At 40.8% G+C, this 21986-nt stretch overlaps 2 protein-coding genes across 3 annotated transcripts in view; both read left to right on the top strand.

Annotated features, from left to right (window-relative positions):
• The window catches only part of LOC132767826 (uncharacterized), a 112829-nt gene that overhangs the window by 44881 nt on the left and 45962 nt on the right, over positions 1-21986 (top strand). The gene's annotated exons all lie outside the window — the stretch shown is intronic.
• LOC132777354 (RNA-binding protein 45-like) lies at positions 5207-19459 on the top strand. 2 transcript variants are annotated; one of them, XM_060779718.2, is made up of 10 exons: positions 5207-5285; positions 9895-9985; positions 10653-10754; positions 12082-12276; positions 14386-14565; positions 15209-15338; positions 15944-15980; positions 16526-16668; positions 17149-17350; positions 18699-19459. In XM_060779718.2, exons 2-10 carry the CDS (start codon positions 9979-9981, stop codon positions 18705-18707), a joined length of 1005 nt encoding a protein of 334 aa, XP_060635701.2. In that variant the 5' UTR covers positions 5207-5285; positions 9895-9978; the 3' UTR covers positions 18708-19459. The 2 variants fall into 2 exon arrangements, with proteins under 2 accessions (XP_060635701.2, XP_060635696.2); XM_060779713.2 differs by having other exon boundaries at positions 5210-5285; positions 9823-9985.

Raw genomic sequence — 21986 nt, 5'->3', positions numbered from 1 at the left:
CACAATGACGTGATGACAACAGTCTTGGACAGCAGTGGCTCTCAAAGTGACCCATTTAAGGTGGAATCAGGTGTCAAAGAGGGATGTGTTATTGCCCCAACCTTATTTTCCATCTTCATCGCTATGATAGTTCATCTTGTTGATGGGAAGCTTCCCACAGGAGAGGAAATCATCTATCGGACAGATGGCAACCTATTTAACCTGTGCTGTAGAATTTGAAAAGGTACGAATGGAGGGTGAAAGAAAGAAATGTGCCAAGAGGAAGGTGTGTCAAGCCAACCCTGACCAGGACTGCCTTCCACCTAGAAACCGATGCCATCACTGCAGGAGAACATGCAGGTCAAGAATAGAGATCCAGTCACCTATGTACCCACCTCCAGGACACTGCACTTGGAGGACAATCTTCCTTGAACAACGAGGGATCGCCTAAATCAGTAAGTAAGTGCTATGGGTCAGAGTGCCACTGTGTGGTTTTGTTACTTTTATGTTTTTTAAAAAATAAATGTTTTAAATTTTGCATACTGTGTTAGGAATGCTTACCTTGAGCTTTGGTTTATATGCCAGTTAAATAATAATGAGATGGCTTGTCTTTTTCTCACTCAGCTCTTTCTTCTGACTCTCCCGTCACAGACCAGTTCAATCCAATGCTAAAAGCCACTCAAACATCGTCATAGGCTATCACTCGCAGCCGAGTATGATTGCCATCCAAGTGTAGGGTTTTGGTGGTGGGTCCGTAAGTGACTGTAGAGACTTATTCCAGATTTGCATGTTTTTCACAGTGAAGAGTTTTCCAGATGGAAGGCAATCCTGACTTGACACACCTTCCTCTTTATATGTTTCTCCCTTTCGCCTTCCATTAGTGCCTCTTTGAATTTTACAGCACTGTTGGTGACAGCTGACCTCCAGTTAGATCACTCAAGGGCTGGGGATTCCTAGTTCGCGGTGCCTATGCCACAGTTTTTAAGGTTAGCTTTAAGCCCACATTAAAATCTCTTTTCCTGTCCCAACATTCCATTTTTCATTCTTGAGTTGAAAGTACAATAATTGCTTTGGGAGACAGTGATTGGGTGTTCGAACAACAGGGCAGACAATGTCCAGCAGAATTGATGGCCTCTGAGGTCCTTTTTCACCGGATCCTGAGCCTCGCTGCAATGTTGGTGGTCTTTATTTCTTCCAGCATGCTGCCTCTCTTCTCAAGAGATTGGCAGGATTTTACGGGGGGCAACGCTGATGGAATTGTTCCAGAAATTGAGATTGATGTCCATGCTTCACAGGCTTATAACAAGATTGGGAGGACAATAGCTTTATAAATGAGCATCTTGGTATCCCTACTCAAAACTAGAGAGGGAACAAATGTGTGGGAGAAGAGTTGCCTGATTGCAAGCAAATATTCTGTGTTGTTCTGGCTCTCTATGCCAGGGCTTCTGCTTTTCCCACTTGTGACCCCTTTCCACCTGAGGTTTTTAGATGACCCCAGGTATATAAAAAACAAGAATAAAACCCAAACATTTACAAATAATAAATCATATTTTGTAAGGCTTGCTAAACTTTTCCTTTTTATGAAGTATAGCTGAAGAATTTGCTAGAATCCACTGTAAGTAAACACTACATGTTGTTACTAACAGATTGGTGTAAATACGTGCCTTTCAGAAATCTTTTACTACTGCCAAACTTTCTGTGACTCCAATTTGAGCTAAGGGGGCCCCATTTGGGGCTGGGACCTGTAGTTTAAGATACCCTGCTCTAAGCCCTAAAGTGGAAGAGTGGGGCTTTAATTCATCAGTATGGAGCTCTCCAAGTCCAGCCTTTGCTACATCAAGCTAAGACTTGGGAAGGCCTCGTATTATCCCCCAAACCCCAGAGGCCCGGCTACTGTCAAGAAACGTGGTGCCCTCATTGCAAAGTTATGTCATTTAATATACAGTAATTTTTGTGTTCTTCCCAGTCTTTCCAACTCAAAGCAAACTGGCTGTGAGGCTTCCTTGACGTGGAGTTTGGAAGGTTCTGTCATTGCCTTTCTCTAAGGCAGAGAAAGTGTGACTTGCCCAAGTTCACCCAGTGAGTTTCCAGCAGTTTTCGGACCCTGTTCTCCTAGAGACTGAGTCCTGCATTCAAATCACTGCACCTCCCTTTTATGTTATGGAAAGAAAATTCAGGAAAAACAGGATCCGTTGGAAAAGGACCTCATAGGCTTGGAAACTCCATGAAGAAAGAACACAAAATTTGCATCTGGAAGGGTTCTGTGGCCTCCGAGGCAGAGAAGAAGACAACGCTGGACTATCTCTTTCCAGTTTTCCATTATTTTCCTTGTACGTCCTGTTTAATTAGATTGTAAACCTGGAGAGGTCAGGGAAGTGTTTTGTGGTCCTTTGGCTTGTAAAGAGACATGCACAGTGATGGCACCATGTAAAGATATCTGCCTTTGCTCTTTGCTATTCTGCTGCTGAATATGCATGCCCAATGTAGAACATGTATCACCATGTTAAAACAGTGGATGTGGCTTTTAATGAGACATGCCGCATTATCACAGGATATGCCCTACACCACTGGAGAAATTACACTGTTTAGCTGGTATTGCACCATCTGATACCTGTCAGGAAGTAGCAGGCAGCAAAGAAAGGACAAAGGCATTGCCATCTTCGTCCCATCCTCTGTCAGCCAGCATGCCATTGCCTTAAATCAAGAAACAGCTTCCTAAGATCTACAGGGATACTTGCAGGAACACCTCAGCAAACGAGAGTCCAAAAGTGGCAGGTAAGAACCTGGAACCTCAATCCTTGGCTGATACCAAATGAGAGACTCCCTCCTGGGCACACAGAAGACTGGCCGACTTAGAAGGTGCTGAACAGGTGAGATGCAGCGCCAACCTTAAGAAATGGGGCTACGAAGTGGAGTCCACGACATGCGAGTGTGGAGAAGAGCAAACCAGACCATCTATTACAATGCAGTCTGAGCCCCGCCACATGCACAATGGAGGACCTTCTCACAGTGACACCAGATGCACTCCAAGCGGTCAAAGGAAATTTAGTATAATGCTAAGTTTTTAACTTTGTGTTTTTTCATACATTATGACTGTATTCTCAATTTGCATCTGACAGAATAAATAAATACTATATAAATAAATGATTATCGTTTTCCTCTTCCTTCATCCCAACTCCTGCTCAGCTAGAAAAAAGGCAAGAACATGCTCCTTTTCTTACCTTGGGTGCATCTACAAGCATGGGCAAACTTTGACCCTCCAGTTGTTTTGGACTTCAACTCTCACAATTCCTAACAGCTAATAGGCTGTAAGGAATTGTGGGAGTTGAAGTCCAAAACAACTGGAGGGCCAAAGTTTGTCCATGCCTGATATAAACTGTAGATGGGACTTCTTTGGGTCAATACCATAGAATCATAGAGTTGGAAGAGATGTCATGGGCCATCCAGTCTAACCCCCTGCCAAGAAGCAGGAAAATTGCATTCAAAGCCACCCCGAAAGATGGCCATCCAGCCTCTGTTTAAAAGCTTCCAAAGAAGGAGCTTCACCACACTCGGGGGCAGAGAGTTCCACTGCTGAACAGCTCACACAGTCAGGAAGTTCTTCCTAATGTTCAGGTGGAACCTCCTTTCTTGTAGTTTGAAGCCGTTGTTCTGTGTCCTGGTCTCCAGGACAGCAGAAAACAAGTTCGTTCCCTCCTCTCTATGACTTCCTCTCACGTATTTATACATGGCTATCATCATGTCTCCTCTCAGCCTTCTCTTCTTTAGGCTAAACATGTCCAGCTCTTTAAGCTGCTCCTCATAGGGCTTGTTTTCCAGACCCTTGATCATTTAGTCGCCTTCCTCTGGACACATTCCAGTTTGTCAACATCTCCCTTCATTTGTGGTGCCCAGAATTGGACACAATATTCCAGGTGTGGTCTAACCAAGGCAGAATAGAGCGGTAGTTTGACTTCCTTGGAATCCTCAAAGTCTAAAGCAGGTATGGATAAATATGGCCCCCTGGAAGTTATAGGGCTGCATAGTTGATGGTGAGGAATGCTGGGAGGTACCATCCAACAACATGGCGGTTTGCATGTCCCTCTTCCCTGCCATATGCTACTGCATTGTGAGAAAACACAATGTCATGTTGGCACACTGGTCTGATGTTTCAGTGCAAATACAATGCACCCTCCACATTTGTGGTTCTAACTTTTGCAAATTTGAATATTGTGTCCAATTCTGGGCACCACAATTGAAGAGATATTTACTTATTTATTTATTTGTCGTGTCAGGGCAACCAGTCAATTATATTACATTTCTAACAGAACAAAGCAAACAAACAGACAAAATACAACATTTTTGAGTTTGGTAGTTGATTAAATGTCCTTTGACCAGTATCTGGCCACTTGGAGTGCCTCTGGTGTTGCTGCAAGAAGGTCCCCCATTGTGCATGTGGCTGGGCTCAGGTTGCATTGCAGCAGGTGGTCAGTGGTTTGCTCTTCTCCACATTTGCATATTGAGGATTCCACTTTGTAGCCCCATTTCTGAAAGTTGGCTCTGCATCTCATGGTGCCAGAGCGCAGTCTGTTCAGTCGCCCACTCCTCTGTGTGCCCAGGGGGGAGTCTCTCATTTGGTATCAGCCATTGGTTGAAGTTCTGGGTTTGAGCCTGCCACTTTTGGACTCTCACTTGCTGAGGTGTTCCAGCGAGTGTCTCTAGATCTTAGAAAACTATTTCTAGCTTTAAGTCGTTGACGTGCTGGCTGATACCCAAACGGGATGAGCTGGAGATGTCTCAGAGAGATATTGACAAGCTGAAATGTGTCCAGAGGAGGGCGACTAAAATGATCAAGGGTCTGGAGAACAAGCCCTACAGGGCCGAGACTGTAAAGTCTGGGGAGCTCTAGTTCATAGAATCCTAGAGTTGGAAGAGACCTCATGGGCCATCCAGTCCAACCCCCTGCCAAGATGCAGGAATATTGCATTCAAAGCACCCCTGACAGATGGCCATCCAGCCTCAGTTGAAATGCTTCCAAAGAGGGAGCCTCCACCACACACTGGGTCAGAGTGTCCCAGTTTTTTTAGCCTTCTCTGCCCGGGAAGGCTGGGGCCTCAAAGGGCAACTCCCGCGACCCATAGCACTACCCAGATAGCAGTCAAAGTGGCGCGCTTCTTAGCCTCCTTCCCAGGGGGCGCTGTGCGGCAAGAGCGGCAGTCGCCGAAAGGCGGGGGCGGCAAGAGCGGGAACTTCCGTTTCCTCGTGCGGAGGGCGTGGCCAAGAGTGGTCTCCGGTGTTGCGCGGCCTCTGGCCTTCCAGAGATGACGGTGAGGTTGCCATCGGTGTGTTGGGAGTTCCTGGGGCCGGTCCTCTGCCTGCCAGGCTGGCCAGAGGCCCTCGGTTATGTATTTTTAGCTTTGGATAACATAAGAGAAGGGTTAACAGCCTGGTGGTGTTTGTTTTGCTGCCTGTGTCCCTGTTCAGAAGATTTCACTTCACTTTCTGTCCTGGATTTTGAGAAATTGGTTTGTTGTGGAAACAAGGATTGGGGACACAGCTTTCCCACAGGATAACCCTTTCAGGCGTGAATTCCCCTGTCTAGAGGTAGATTTCTCTCACTTCCTGTTGTCTCATCCCCGTCCTTAACTGTGAATCGTTTGTAAGTCAGGTGTTTGTAACTCAGGGACTTGCTGTACTTCGCTTTGAATACACAGTAGGCGCTCAGTAAACCAGTGTTTCTCAATCTCGGGGTTGGGACCTCTGAAGAGGGGGGGGGGGTCGCCAAAAACCATCAGAAAACATGTTGGTGATGGGGGTTCTGTGTGGAAAGTTTGGCCCAATTCTATTTCTGGTGGGGTTTAGAATGCTCTTTGATTGTGAGTGAACTATAAATCCCAGCAACTACAACTCCCAAATGTCAAGTCTATATTTCCCAAACTCCCCCAGTGTTCACATTTGGTCATATTGAGGATTCGTGCCAAGTTTGGTCCAGATCTATCATTGTTTGAGTCCACAGCACTCTATGGATATAGGTGAACTACAACTCCAAAAACTCAAGTCCAATCCCACCAAACCCTTCCAGTATTTTCTGTTGGTCATGGGAGTTCTGCGTGCCAAATATGGTTCAATTCCATTGTTGGTGGAGTTCAGAATTTATTTATTTACTTCACTTTTATCCCGCCCATTTCAGCCCAAAGGCGACTCAGGGCAGCGTACAAATTGGCAACAATTAGATGTCATATATCAGGGGTCCTCAAACTAAGGCCCAGGGGCCAGATGCGGCCCTCCAAGGTCATTTACCCGACCCTTGCTCAGGGTCAACCTAAGTCTGAAATGACTTGAAAGCACACAACAACAACAACAACAACAATCCTATCTCATCAGCCAAAAGCAGGCCCACACTTCCCATTGAAATACTAATAAGTTTATATTTGTTTAAATTGGTCTTAATTTTAATTATTGTATTATTTTACGTGTCTTTTGCACTACAAATAGGATCTGTGCAGTGTGCATAGGAATTCATTCATGGTTTTTTCAAATTCTGATCCGGCCCTCCCAACAGTTTGAGGGTCTGTGACCTGGCCCTCTGTTTAAAAGGTTTGAGGACCCGTGCCATATATAAATACATACATCAATCAAAAATAATTAAATCACATCATAATGCATGTAAAAAACCATAAAAGCAAAAAAAAAAAAAAAAACCCAAAACAAAACCAAAAACCCAATAAAATATAAAACTATGTCTTCATGTTCCATTCCTCATCCATTTATATCGTCTTAGCCGTTCCATGTTTATATTCCAATTTGTGTTTATCTGGTCATGCTGAAGTTCCAATCAAAGAATGCTCTTTGATTGTAGGTGAACTATAAATCCCAGCAACCACAACTTCCAAATGTCAAGGTCTATTCTCCCTAAACTCCACCAGTGTTCACGTTTGGGTATGTTAAGTTTTCATGCCAAGTTTGCTCCAGATCTATCATTGTTTGAGTCCACAGCGCTCTCTGGATGTAGGTGAACTACAACTCCCAAACTCAAGTCCACTGCCCACCAAACCCTTCCAGTATTTTCGGTTGGCCATGGGAGTTCTGTGTGCCAAGTTTGGTTCAATTCCATTGTTGCTGGAGTTCAGGATGCTCTTTGTAGGTTAACTATAAATATTTATTATTTAATTTATTTACTGTACTTTTACCCCACCCTTCTCATCTAACATGGGGACTCAGGGCAGCTCGCAAACTATGGCAATAATTCAATTCCGGATTCAGATAATAACAATATCAATAGAACACAATATTATAAAACTGTAAAAAAAAACAAACCCAGAAATCACAGCAACTACAACTCCCAAAAGACAAAATCAACCCCCACCCACCAGTATTGAGATTTGGGCGTGTTGAGTATTTGTGCCAAATTTGGTCCAGTGAATGAAAATACATCCTGCATATCTGATATTTACATGACAATTCATAACAGTAGCAAAATTACAGTAATGGAGTAGCAATGAAAATAATTTTATGATTTGGGGTCATCACAACATGAGAAACTATAATAAATAAATAAATAAATAAAGTGTATTAAGGGGTCGTGGCATTAGGAAGGTTGAGAACCACTCCAGTAAACCCATGGGGATTGGTAGGTACTGGATCAATGTAGTTTCTGGTTGCTTAAGAATGACTGTTTAAATTAGGTCTAGCTAATACTATACCCTTGGTGATGCAGCAGGTTAAACTGCTCAGCTGCTGAACTTAATGACCTAAAAGCTTGGCGGTTCGAATCTGGGGAGCAGGGCGAGCTTCTGCTGTTAGCCCCAGCTCCTGCCAACCTAGTAGTTCGAAAACGTGTGTAGATCAATAGGTACCGCTCCAGCAGGAAGGTAACAGCGCTCCATGTAGTCATGCTGGCCACATGACTTTGGAGATGTCTATGGACAACGCTGACTCTTCGGCTCAGAAATGGAGATGAGCACCACCCCAGAGTTGGACATAACTAGACTAAATGTCAAGGGAAACCTTTACTTTACTAATACTATACCCCATACTATACCAAACCATAAACTCTGTATTGACTTGAACTCAATGTTGAAATTGAAATATAGGAAATAAAAGCAGATTTAAGACAAACTTAACTTAATGTAACACTGTTCTACTGTATTATAAAGCCGCTTCATTAAAATTAAAAGTTTTGCTTCTTCCCTTTTTTTTGCCAGTTGCTTGAGAATTCTGGTTGTTTGAGTTCCAGTTGCTTTAGTCTATAGCAGACCTGGGAAAACTTCTGCCCTCTAGGTATTTTGGATTTCAATTCTCAGAAATCCCAGCCAGCTTACTGGTTGTTAGGAATGGTTATAGAGTTGAAGTCCATACACCTGGAGGGCTGAAGTTTGCCCAGGCCTGCTCTACAGTATATAGTACAGCAGAGTTCCATCCTTCCTTTTCAAATAAAAGCACACATCTATATTTAAGGCAAAGGCTATATTGAATGATGGTGTTTAGGCAGCTTCCCTACTAATTTCAATCAGGCTGTCTCTCTTCCTGTCTTTGTCCTCAAGAGAAGAGTCTTTATGGAGCCAGGATTCAGCATCTATTGAACCACAACTCTGGAGAACAGGAGTTGAATCTGCTCAGTTAGCTGCTCAGTATTTATTATGATGGTAAATGTTTGTGTATGTTATGTGTATTTTAGTTCTTTTTGGTTATTTTTGGTTAGTTATTATAAGTTTATATTAATAGTAATGAAATTAGATCTGCTGCATCCCTCTTGACCTTTCGGAAACAAAATTCTGGCTATGGCATTCGGCCTTTGTAGATTAGGTTGACCTGCTGACGTGATGGCTTTTATGGAACTGACTGACAGCTCCTTGGACAATGACTTAAATTGGCGACTGTTGATTCTTGATTGTTTTTATACTGTTTTATATTGTTTTATTGCTATATTGTTATTGAAATTGTATATTTATGTTTTTGGTTGTGGGCACCATGAGGTGCCAGTTTGTTAGCTGCCCTGAGTCCCTCTGCGGAGGTCAAGATAGGACGGGATATAAATGTCCAAAATAAATATATACATAAATAATAAAAAATAATAAACTTTATTTATCCTGCCACCATCTCCCTGAAGGGACTCGGTGCAGCTAACATGAGGCCAAGCCCAAGTAATTACAATATGACAAAATAAAATACATCCAAACAGACAATAACATCAAATAAAATGGTTAACAGTAAAAGAATAAAACAATAAAAATAATAACAATAACATAATCGAGCTGGGCCAAATGCAAATGGTAAAATTGTAAAACCCTGGATGAGATAGATAAGTGAAATGCTGTGTCTAGTGGAAGACTCAGGTGGGATAAACTATAAGGTTAATCACCACTGAGGGATGAGATAAGTGCATCAAAAGACAAATTAGTACCGGCACGGGACACGGTGTAATTTACTGTGTTGATGGATTTGTTGTTTGTTTGTTTTATTATGACATTGAATGTTTGCTGCTTTTATTGGAAAATGCCCTGAGTCCCCTCAGGGAGATAGGGCGGGTTACAAATAAAGTCTTATTATTATTATTATTATTATTATTATTATTGAATCTCAGTTCAGCTATGAAAAAAACTGGGAGTTGTAGTTTGGCGGGGTACCAGCTCTCTTTGGAAGAGAATGCAAAACTACAGCTTCCATGATTCTATAGTGTTAAGTCATGTCAGTTAAGATAGTAGGAAACTGCATTAATTTTGCAGTACAGATATGTTCTAGAAGTGCAGAACATATTGGCCTCATTGTCATTTCAGTGTCCCCAGTGTCCCCAGGTAACTGAACCTTGCTATTGAATTAAGATAACATCCTTTTTGGTTTATTTTTGGTTTATTTTCAATGTAGGTGAAAGCAGACTACTGGAAGCACCTGAAATAATGAGGTTCGACAACTTACTGTGATATGCATCCTTCACAGAAATGCTCCTGAGGCATATTTAAAGATACACGTGAGACTTCAGAGGACAGCATCCCAATAGCATCTTCATACCCCATCCACAAAATGTTCGGTGAGTAAAATTTCATTTTTTGCAGCTGCATCTTAACTTTTATGTCATGTTGCTTTAAATTGTATATGGGTCTATTGGTACATGCAGTCTAGATACTGAATACACAGAGTTTTAAAGGCATCCCGAGTAGCCATAGCAATACAAGAGTGCGATAAAAGTGCAACACATTATTTTCTCCTTTAAAATAGTTTACCTTCACTTTTATCAAGGTAATTAAGTAGAATTCTCTGTAGTTTTAGGTTTACCTGTATATAGCCTCAGTATAATGTCAAGGTCTGTTACACTTCCTTGGATATCAGCCCCATCCCCAGATTAAAAGGCAGTGTTTGTTTTAAAAAACAAACCTTCAGATGCTTTTTACTCATAAAATAACCTAATGGAGGATGAGAGAGTCCTTTGTTCCTCTTATGAATAGAAGTTCTAGCAATTAAAAACGCAGTCTTGTTGGAGAGACATAGATGCTTCCCTTGTCACTGTATAGCGGAACTTAAGAGTGTCCCAACTTAAGAGTGTTTTGAGTTGGTTTTGTCATTTTCATCCAATAAGTCTTTTCAAGCACTACATTTTATGACCTTGGAAATAAAAATATGTGGTGCACATTAGTCTATAAGAAAGAACAAGCCAGGGATTTGAAACATATGTTGATTTCTACCATTCTTGGCTCCAGGTCACAAAGACATTTGGGCTGAGGCTAAAGCAATGTCCCCTGGAACTTCTGAACCAAGAAAAGAGAGCAGTGAAGTACAAGGTCGTGACTTTGTTCCTTTCGGTATGTAGTAGAATTTCGGATTTCTATATGGATAACAGTGAATACTATTTAAAATGGATTTTAATTTAATTTTAATCTAATGTTTTTACTTATTATGTAATTGTTGTGTTTTACTATGTTTTGTATGTGGAGGTATCGAATTGCTGCCGGCTTTAAGCAGCTCTGAGTCCTCCTCCGGGGTTTGAGAAGGGCGGGGTACATATGTTTGAAATAAATAAATAGTACTGTTTTTAGGGAAATTTTAGCCTGCAGGTTGTGCTCTATATACATGGGTAATTTTGATGAAATCCTTACTTGCCTTGCTTATGAAGGCTAAAAGAAGATTCCGAGATCAGGGGCACGGTTTTCTGCAAGACTGAATGCAAATGAGAAGTAGGTAATGAATTTGTGATTTTAGATTTGAACATATAGACCATGTTTTGCAGGCAAAGTCACCTGACTCTAGTATACACAAATTCTATGTGGGTACTGCAAAACAGAGAACATCCATATAGTACAAGAGGTCAATCTCATTGGGTTGTTGTCGGTTTTTTCGGGCTATATGGCCATGTTCTAGAGGCATTTCTCCTGACGTTTCACCTGCATCTATGGCAAGCATCCTCAGAGGTAATGAGGTCTATTGGAACTAGGAAAGTTGGTTTATATATCTCTGGAATGACCAGGGTGAGACAAAGGACTCTTGTCTGCTGGAGCTAGGTGTGAATGTTTCAACTGACCACCTTGATTAGCATATAATGGCCTGACAGTGCCTACAGCAAACTTTTGTTGAGAGGTGATTAGATGTCCTTGTTTGTTTCCTCTCTGTTGTTGTGCTGTTGTAATTTTATTTTAATACTGGTAGCCAGATTTTGTTCAATTTTCATGGTTTCCTCCTTTCTGTTGAAATTGTCCACATGCTTGTGTATTTCAGTGGCTTCTCTGTGTCTGTCATGGTGGTTGTGAGAGTGGTCCAGTATTTCTGTGTTCTCAAATAATATGCAGTGTCCAGGTTGGTTCAACAGGTGCTCTGCTATGGCTGACTTCTCTGGTTGAAGTAGTCTGCAGTGCCTTTCATGTTCCTTGATTCGTGTTTGGTGCTGCTTTGGTGGTCCATATGTAGACTTGTCCATAGCTGCATGGTATACGGTATGTTTTAGGTATGTCATTGTATACGGTATGTCATTGTTTTAGATATGTTGTAATAAAGTTTTAAATGATTATTATATGGACTTTGTTGCTGCACTTTAAGAGTTTCAGAGCGGACTGAGATATAAGGTGAAAGTAATATATGAAATTGAATTGAAAGACATATGGTAAAAATTTTGGTCCAATTGTTTGTTGGCTTCAGGTTACAGCACCACACCCGAGTTTGCAAACAAGGCACCTGAATACCATGCATACAAATACTATGACGACAGCATGGATTATAGGACCCTTATGTCTGAGCCTGTGGCCAAGTTACCTGAATCAAGTATGCATTACTCCTATACGGACCAGGAAACAGAGCACCACAGAATAGAAGAGATCAGCATATTGACTTCAGGTAAGCTGAACATTTTAAAGCTAAACCTGGCTATGTAGGCTTTGATTCTACACCAGGGATCCTCAAACTTTTTAAACAGAGGGCCAGGTCACAGTCCCCCAAACTGTTGGAGGGCCAGATTATAATTTGGAAAAAAAAACATGAATGAATTCCTATGCACACTGCACATATCTCATTTGTCGTGCAAAAAAACACTTAAAAACAATACGATATTTAAAATGAAGAACAGTTTTAACAAATATAAAATTATTAGTATTTCAATGGGAATTGTGGGTCTACTTTTGGCTGATGAGATAGAATTGTTGTTGTTATGTGCTTTCAAAACTAAGGCCCGGGGGCCGGATGCGGCCCTCTAAGGTCATTTACCCGGCCCTTGCTCAGGGTCAACCTAAGTCTGAAACGACTTGAAAGCACACAACAATAACAACAATAATCCTATCTCATCAGCCAAAAGTAGGCCCACACTTCTCATTGAAATACTACTAAGTTTATACTTGTTAAAATTGTTCTTCATTTTAATTATTGTATTGTTTTTAAGTGTCTTTTCCATCTATATATATAAAAATGCTCTGTGCATAATGAGTACCTTAAAAATAAAAGAATCAGTGAACGAAATCACACCAAGTTGGCAACAAAATGTCTCACTACACAAGGAGTGACCATCACTCAGAAAATTATTATTTTGTCATTTGGGAGTTGTAGTTGCTGGGATTTATAGTTCACCTATAATCAAAGAGCATTCTGAACTCCAGCAACAATGGAATAGAACCAAACTTGGCACACAGAACTCCCATGACCAACAGAAAATACTGGAAGGGTTTGGTGGGCATTGACCTTGAATTTTGGAATTGTAGTTCACCTCCATTCAGAAAACACTGTGGACTCAAACAATGATGGATCTGGACCAAACTTGACAGGAATACTCAATATGCCCAAATGTGAACACAGATAGAGTTTGGGGAAAATAGACCTTGACATTTGGAAGTTGTAGTTACTAGGATGTATAGTTCACCTACAATCAAATAGCATTCCGAACCTCACCAACGATGGAATTGGGCCAAACATCCGACACAAAACCCCCATGACCAACAGAAAATTCTGTGTTTTCTGGTGGTCTTTAGTGACCCTTCTGACACCCCCCTGGTGACCCCTCCCCCCCCCCCTCGCCAAGGGTCTAGACTTCCCAGGTTGAGAAATGCTGCCTTAAGGCCATCCAGTCCAACTCCCTTCACCAGGGCAAGTTTGAGGACCCCTGCCCTAGACAGTTCAGGTCCAGGCTATTTGGCTGACCACATCTCCTTTTACAAACCTGCCCGGGCCCTGAGATCTTCAGGAGAGGCCCTTATCTTGTTCCCACCTCCATCTCAAGCTCAGTTGGTGGGAACGAGAGAGTAGGCCTTTTTGGTGGCAGCCCCATGACTCTGGAGCTCCTGCCTTCCCAGGGAAGCCAAAATGACCCCCTCCTTGCTGTCCTTCCGGCAACAGGCTCAACCCTTTTTATCCAGGCAGGCTTTTAAATAAGGTTTTAAAAATCAAATCAGGGGGTGCTGTGGTTTTTAGTTTTAAATACATTTTAAAGTAGTTTAATGGATTTTAACTGAATGTTTGAGTATCAGTGATGTTTAATCTTGTTTTAATGTTTGTATATTTGTGGAGTTTAAGTTGAATTGGAATGCTTTTAATGTAAGCCGCTTTGAGTCTCTTTTATAGAGAGAAAAAGCTGGGTATAAATAAGCATAATCACCATCATAATTACAGTACTGGATATGCACAAATGAGTAAATGAAGTATCATATCAATTTCTAAATTTGGTCTTCCAAGAAAACTACTAAATCCTCTGCATACAAAGTGTATGTGGGTGATGCAAGAGAGGAAACAAGCCCTCTTAGAGTACAGGAGAAGAACTTGCTCACTATAGTTGGATAGTATAAGCCGAGTTCAAATTGTGACCTCAGTATCAATATGTCTTACAATAGAGCAGAGACCATGCCGCCACTTGAACGAATCATTAATCTAAAAACACATTGTCTGTTTCTCTTTTGAATAAAATCTGTACAGTCCAATCATTTTTTTGGTGTTCATTGGTGTCTCTATACTATTTTCGTTTAGTGGAACCACCAGACATTGCAAGTGAGGAAAAGAGTGAAACCAGAAGCTCAGGCTCTGTTTCCAGGAGCTTATTGGTAGTATCAGAATTCCCATTTGAACAACAGCAACTAGTCAGCCTCTTAAATCTCATCCCAGGAATGGAGTATTGTGAAATGTCCCACGGTCTTTACAGTAACCGAGGTAATGTAGTAACTTCCAAGAGAAATATGGAGCATCTAATTCAGCAATTTAGAGAGAAAAAAAGATCCAGTACAAAGAGGCACAGGATTTTGCCCACAAGCATATGCATAGAATAATTTACTTTGAGGTGACAGCAATATTATATACTGTTTATATACTCTTGCAACTGCCTCTGTAGAAATGCCAGATATTTTACTCTGCTAAATTTGTTTTTAGATGATAGAGCATCTTAAGTACATGTCTTTGAAAGAAACTTTTAAGTCTTCATTTGGAAACGTTACTCTTTTGCTTCTATGTATGGAGCCCGACGATCCAATTGATCTCTTCTAGTTTTGAATGACAATTGGAAGTGTAGCTGCCTATTTTGCTGTGTCTTTCTTCATGAGCCCCTTGTCAGAATTTGGAAGGCCATATATTATGTTCTCAATTTTGTTTTTACGTGTCAAGTTTTGTATGTAAAAATATGCAATATTTATTTATTTACGACATTTATGCTGTAAATATGCTGCCCTTCTCACTCCAAATTAGTAATTGTCAAAAATAGCATCATATTTGGAACTGCCCTGTAAATTTTAGCAAGTATGTTGTTGCCAGATCAAACTTAAAACTCGACTCTACTTAACGAGATGCTGTTTGTTCATAGTATATGCGGTGGTTCAGTACAATAATGCTGCATCAGCTATCTATGCCAAACATAAACTCCATGGTTTTGAATACCCTTTTGGGAACTGGCTGATTGTCACATTCATTGAAGAAGGAACAGTTCAAAAAAAGTAAGTACATTGTATCTTAAGGATGGTAATACTGGCCGGGGGGGGGGGGGGGGGATTGCCAAAGTTAAGTATTTGTAAATTTGATACTTGGATGGGAGATGAGTAAGTGCTTGGCAATCTTACTGAAATTCCTATTGAAACTGATTATGGCTGTATTTGGCTTATAATTATCCTTGAAAGGGGTTGCAGTGGCACAACGGGTTGAACTGCTAAGCTGCAGAACTTGCTGTTCGGAAGGATGGGATTAGCTCCCATTGTTAGTCCTAGCTTCTGCCAACCTAGCAGTTTGACAACATGCAAGTGTGAGTAGATCAATAGGTACCATTTTGGTGGGAAGTTAGCAGCGCTCCATGCAGTCATGCTAGCCACATGACCTTGGAGGTGTCTACGGACAACACCAGCTCTTCAGTTTGGAAATGGAGATGAGCACCACCCCCCAGAGTTGGACTTGACTAGACTTAATGTCAAGGGGAAACGTTTACCTTTCCTTTATTATCCTTGAGTATTCACCATGTGTATCAAACTTCTCTCCCTACAATTAATAGAATTGTGTTAGACTATAGAATACTGCTTTTGCTATAAAAAGATCTCAATCTGTTTTATAGCCTTATCAGATCAGCAGTGAAACGGAAGCCTTCCACGGTACGTAATAGTTCATCATTTCATCTTTAGGGGTCTGCTGTAAGTAGTTTTGATGACTTCCTTTGCAAACGTTGTAAATTCTTTAAAATGCATAATGCCACTCTCTTAACATTTATTTATGCAATGAATGAGGAAACCTTTGGTTCTCATTGCATTTGCCCATTATCCTTTTACCTCAGCGTGCTTTGCTGCCAGAATAGTTTGATTTACCAGAGATTACAAGTAGCATCTGTTTATCTAAATGGTTTCCAATTGGTGTCAGAAATGTTGATTCCTTACACAGTAAAGTTTAGAATGAAGAAGACCAAGTTTCCAAATGTTGAGACATTGCAAAAAGCTCAGTAGCCCAACATTTGTGAACTTGGTCTTCTCCATCCTAAACTGGGATGCTTCCAGAGGCAGGCTTTTGCCACATGGTTGGCAAAAGTTTCCCCTTTTTCTCCTCCTCGTGATACCTACAGCTTCCACTAATATGCTAAAGCATGAGATTGCTGTTTATAATGTACAGCCCAAAGGATTTAAAATGATTCCCCCTTTCCCCCCAGAGTTCTTACAGTCGTCTCCAAACAGATGCTGAGCTTCCTCCAAGCAAAAAGAAAGCTCCCTGTGACTCTCCTGTGCAGGAAAGGCTTTACATCACATTTAATCCTCACCCTTTACCTGAAGACATCTTGGAGGATATATTAAGGCAAGGCTTGCTGAGATTTTGAAAAAACACAAACTTTTAAAGCTACTTTTGTTGTTGCATCTGAGTAACAAATTGTTATTTAAGGTCTAATGCTGTAAGAATGTGCTTACTTATGGGAAGGAAAATAGAGATGCTTTCTGCCATTATAAAATAGGTGTAAGCATAGTTATGACAGTAGTAATAACTTCAGGGCATCCTCTAGAATCAGTGTTTTGAAGCTTAGAGCTCATACAGTTATTTACAATTAGCTATTATAAAAGCTTATCAAAATACAACAGTTTTTTCAAGAGTGTCGTAATAACATCAAGAATTAATCTGGTGACATCTCAGAGTGTGTCTTAAGCAGATTTTCCTTCCTCAAATGCATGGAACATCTGTTAGGCACCCAGAGATATATGCACAAAACAAGAAACATCATGCTCTTCTGTTTTTCATCTTTAATTTTTATATATATATTTCTTTTCTGCTGTTTTATTTCAGCCGGTTTGGACATTTTATAAAGATTCACTTTATCCCTGGGGAAAACACAGCTTTCGCAATGTTTGCAGAGGGATCAAGCGTTATTGATGCCATCGCAGTGTTACATGGCAAGACAGTGAACGGTGTGAAATTGGAAATGAAACTTTTAGTTTCGCCTAAAGAGGACTCCAGTAAACGCCAAGGGACTTTCGGACCAAGTGAGGCAAGTATCTGGTCCCTGGCACTGCATTGGTCACAGTTCATCTTGTGAAGCTTAGTTGCTTCAAAAATATTCAAGCTACAGTAAAGGATCAAAGCTGATGTAAATTAGGAAATGAATCTGATCCTTTCAGAAGCAAAGATGGCTTAGACTCCTATTTGAATTATGTTCCCACTGGAAGACATGAGAGTCAGACTAGGATAAAAGTCATTTTTTTTTTTTTGCTCTAAGAAGACATTATCTGTGGGACCAGTCAACAGAAAGGGGGGAGGAGTATGCTAACATAAAGGCAGTTCAGCCAGCCTCCCCTTTGGCTTGCTTCCATTTCCTCCCTTTGGCCTCCCAATTTCTTCTTCAGATCATCTTCATTTCCCTTTCCAAAAGTCCAGTGCTAAAAGCTCCTTTTCTCTACAGTGGGATGATGAAAAGGGTTTATCTCCAGTTGGTACAGGCCAGAGATTAGCTCTTGCCTGTATTCAGAGCTCTTTAAAAAAGGAGGGGTGCTTTAACCAATTAGTTGTAAGTGAATGGAAAGTAAGTATGTGTGAATAAATAAAGTTGTAGATGTCTTTGCAATTATATGCTGCGATGCAGGTGGGTGGGAATGAATGGTCTGTAAAGCCTTGGAGTTTATATTTGTCAAAATGTTTACATTCTGAATATCTTAGGATAATGTCAGATCATTTTGTAAAAATCAAAATAGAATTTGGACTCCAGTGGCCAAAAGCCAAACTAATTTATGCTGGGATGAACAGCCACTCTAACTACACAGTTATCTATAAATGCAATGTATGTACATGGGATGCACAGCCAAGCTTTGATGTTGTGCTATAATTATGTCAATATTGATTACGTGGAAACCCCTTTGAATCTACAAATGAGGTGCTATGTCCAAGGGGCATTGGCTTCCATACTGCCCACTGTAGCAGTCCTACACCACATATTACTAGTGCGCAAGCTGCTGTTGCTAGGTTAGTTTCATCCAATAAGAACTACAGCTTGAAAAAGTGTGTTTGAAAAACCACTTGGGATTTAGTAGTCAAAGAGGAGTACTCATAAGCGACATACTTGCATTTTCAGGGGGAGTTCAACCCTATCCAGATCAAGTCACTTCCCTTATTGTAGAGTTAGGAACCACCAATCCAAAGCCTCTGTTTTTGATGTTCCAACTCAGTTCATAGGCCCTCATTCAATGCGCTACGATGTCACAGACCTGGGTGTCACCAACATACTGATGGAATGGGCACAAAAAAATTAATGGTGACTTTGATGCATGGCTTCATAAAAATATAAAAAGCATAAAGCAGGAGTGGGGCAACAATCAATTCCTCATTGTTTTCTTATTTTCCAGTCATTTTAAAACAGCACAAGGAAACCAGCATGTGGCGGAATAGCTTGGTAACCATGAGACTAAACAGAAGTCAGTGAATGCCACAGGAGACCATTCTTTCAGGTTACATCTCTGCTTCCTTCAGAGAATTTCCTGGCCCTATTGACTAGAAAAGGACAGAACTAGGACCTCACTCCAGGGAGAGCAGTTGCCAGCAGCATCTGCAGAAGAGAGATTTTTCCCATGTGTACGATTGAGACTGACCAGAGGAGCGTGTCATGAGGTGGGAATTGCTGGGGAGAGGTCAAAGTGTACTTCCTTCAAGCAAGGCTTCTCCTGTGGCTGTCATGGAAAGAACGATGCTGTGACCCAACTCCAGGAAGGACAGCCAAGAGTTGTGTCATACTAAGAGGTAATGCCACCAACCTCTCCTGTTTTGAAACATCAGAAATGGCCAGATGTGGCAACATGGCACGCAGCAAAATATATCTGCTAAAGCAGGCCCAGTGTTTGTGGACAAATCTACCACAATGAAATCTGATTGCTTAGAGGTTTTCCCCCTTGAAATTGCATTAAGCTATTTCAAGGAATAGTTCCATTTGCAGTGTTAACACATGAAGCTGTTTTCTCTGTTTCTGAAGAGGAAAAAAAGATTAAAAAAATAATTGCCGGACTACATTGTGTGTTGGGTTATATTCTGGAATAATACCACTGCAGTTTTGAAGGCCGGATTTATTAAGTACTGTAATTAGAAATGTGAATAAAATGAATGCTTTCTGGTATTGTTTCCTAGATTTGCTTTTCTTCTCTCCTGATACTCTTTTCCTTTTTGTATTGTCTTCTAGGTCATAAATCAGACAGAAGGGCTGCACTTGTGTTTTGTTTTTTAAATTATTTGTTTCAGATGTATAAATGCTGCACGCAGGCCCGTAGCCAGGATTTCGTTTCGGGGGGGGGGGGGGGGGGGGGCTAAAAAATTTTCAGGGGGGGTTTTGTGGGGGGGCTGAGTTTCGGGAGGGGGGGGCTGAGTCTGAGTGAAAGAGGGTCTAGCCTAGCAAACCTTTTGTATCATTACCCCAATACCCCCATACATATGGGATATATTGAGAATGGTGATCAAATCATGATATTAATAAACATAACAGTTTAAATAATGCACCAGTAAGGCCTTTTCGCGAACCACCATGAGAATTTCGGGGGGGGGGGGGGCTGAAGCCCCCCGAGCCCCCCCCCCGGCTACATGCCTGGCTGCACGCACTGAAGTATTCAGGTGGGGTAATGGTGGTGAGAAATGAACTGGCTAGTCTTGGTCAGCATGTGCTAAAATGCACACAAAGTGGTTGGTAAACTCATTTATGATCAGCATTAATAATAAGCTTTATTTATACCCCGTCCCCTCTTCCCGAAGGGACTCGGGGCAGCATTGACAAAGATTTGTTAGACTCACACTGCCACGTGTAGTATAGGTGGATGTGCATGGTATTTTCAGAAGCAGAGGAGTTGTTTTTGTGTTCTGGAAGGGTGAAAATCTGAAAATATGTCTTATCAAAGCCCAGAAATACTTTATACTCTTAACCAGTACATGAATTGTAAAAGCCATCCCTGACAGCTTAGAACCCCTGCAGTTGATATCCCAGAGAAGAATGGATCATTATTAAACTCTATAGATTCTCCTGAGTGCTGATTATTATTATTGTTGCTCTTCATTTATATCCCACCTTTCTCCCCATAATGGCATGTATCACCATATTTCAAACAATACAGGCTAAAAAAAACTATACAAAAAGTATAAATAAAAAAGGAGAGCTGCCTGTAAGGACTTAGCAAGGCGGATTCAACCTGTGGGCCACGAGTACCATCCATATCTCTTAAATAACTGTTTTGAGTCTCCTTGTGGAGAGAAATAGTGAAATGTAAATAAACATAACAAGAACAAATAGCATCTGAACATTCAGGCCCTCTTTGAAATAGAAGGATGACTATTTGAGCCCTAAATTTAGGGATGGCAAACCTTGCAAATTCTTGCCCCCAAAACCTAACATTTCTAGGATGATACAAGTGAAGAATGGCCAAAAACCCTTTCCAGAAACACAGGAAGAAAAAAGGGAAAAGATGGAAAAACAGAAAAAAGACATTTTCCCCACCTGGGTCATTGATCAGCATCTCCGATGCTTATACTTTACAGAAAAAACAGTGTTTGTTGTTTTGTCTGCATCATTTGCCAAAAAAGTAGTGAGTCTTAGTAGTCTTACATTGCTAAGGAAAGGCAAAAGTTAACTACTTCGTTCCTAGGATGATGGCGAACCTTTTAAAATAAATACACTAATAATAGTTATAATAATAATATTCAAGTTATGTGATCAGGGCAAGCTTTGGATATTAATAATACTCAAGATATCCAGTGTGGACAAACTTTGGGTGATGATGATAATAATAAGTGTTATCCAATGCAGATAAACTTTAGATAAGTATTCAAGTTATCCAATGTGGACAAACTATGGATGTTGTTGATGATAATCAAACAGTCAAATGTGGACAAACTGGATATTAATAAAATTCTTCAAGCTATCCAATGTGTGCAAACTTTGTATTTAAATAAATGTAAAAGTAGTAGTAGTAGTAGTAATAATAATAATAATAATAATAATAATAATACTAATAATAATAATAATGCTATCAGAGAAGGACTTTTTTTAACCAAAGCCCCGGAGACTAGAACACCATACTTGTTCCATATTACTTTTTCTTCTTCTTCCTTCTTCTTCTCTTCTTCTTCTCCCTTCTTCCTCCTCCTCCTCCTTCTGTTTATTTATATTCTGCTTTTTCTCTCCATATGGAGACTCAAAGGAGCTCATATCTGCATAAACCAATACTGTTTCCCATTTTGGATAAGCCAGCCCTAAAGCACAGAAATATTTATTTGTATTTATAAGGGAAAAAATATTCCCCTTCTCTTTTTTCCATGCCAGAATTACTTGAAATAAAAGGCTAGGCAAATGAAAATTTCACAGCAAACTCAATGCAGAAGGAACTCGTTTTTGAAAGATGGCTACTAAGCATCTAGAGATTTTGGCTCTAAACTGAATATTGTTTCAATAAAGTCATTTCCCCAGCTTCGGCAATGAGACAAAAAAACACGAGAAAAGGACGACACGACCCCCCCCCCCCCCCCCAAATGGAAAGCAAGGCAAATCAGATGCAATCTAATCTCCTTTGCAGGTGTTTTGCTCAAACCACAACTCTTCCATCCAGTGAAGTAAGCTTTTAGGACCAAGGATGGTTTCACTCAAAGATCTAAAGAAACCTTGC

This window comes from Anolis sagrei, chromosome 1, assembly GCF_037176765.1.
Source record: "Anolis sagrei isolate rAnoSag1 chromosome 1, rAnoSag1.mat, whole genome shotgun sequence".
Classification (NCBI taxonomy): Eukaryota; Metazoa; Chordata; class Lepidosauria; order Squamata; family Dactyloidae; genus Anolis; species Anolis sagrei.
The sequence above is the reverse complement of the archived record's forward strand: the minus strand, read 5'-3'. Positions and strand labels throughout refer to the sequence as shown.

Excerpts from the sequence above, each read along its gene's own strand:
- LOC132777354 (XM_060779718.2), top strand. Across the intron at positions 14,566-15,208 it reads CGGTCTTTACAGTAACCGAG|TATATGCGGTGGTTCAGTAC; the intron begins GTAATGTAGTAA and ends GTTTGTTCATAG. Across the intron at positions 15,339-15,943 it reads GAAGGAACAGTTCAAAAAAA|CCTTATCAGATCAGCAGTGA; the intron begins GTAAGTACATTG and ends TCTGTTTTATAG.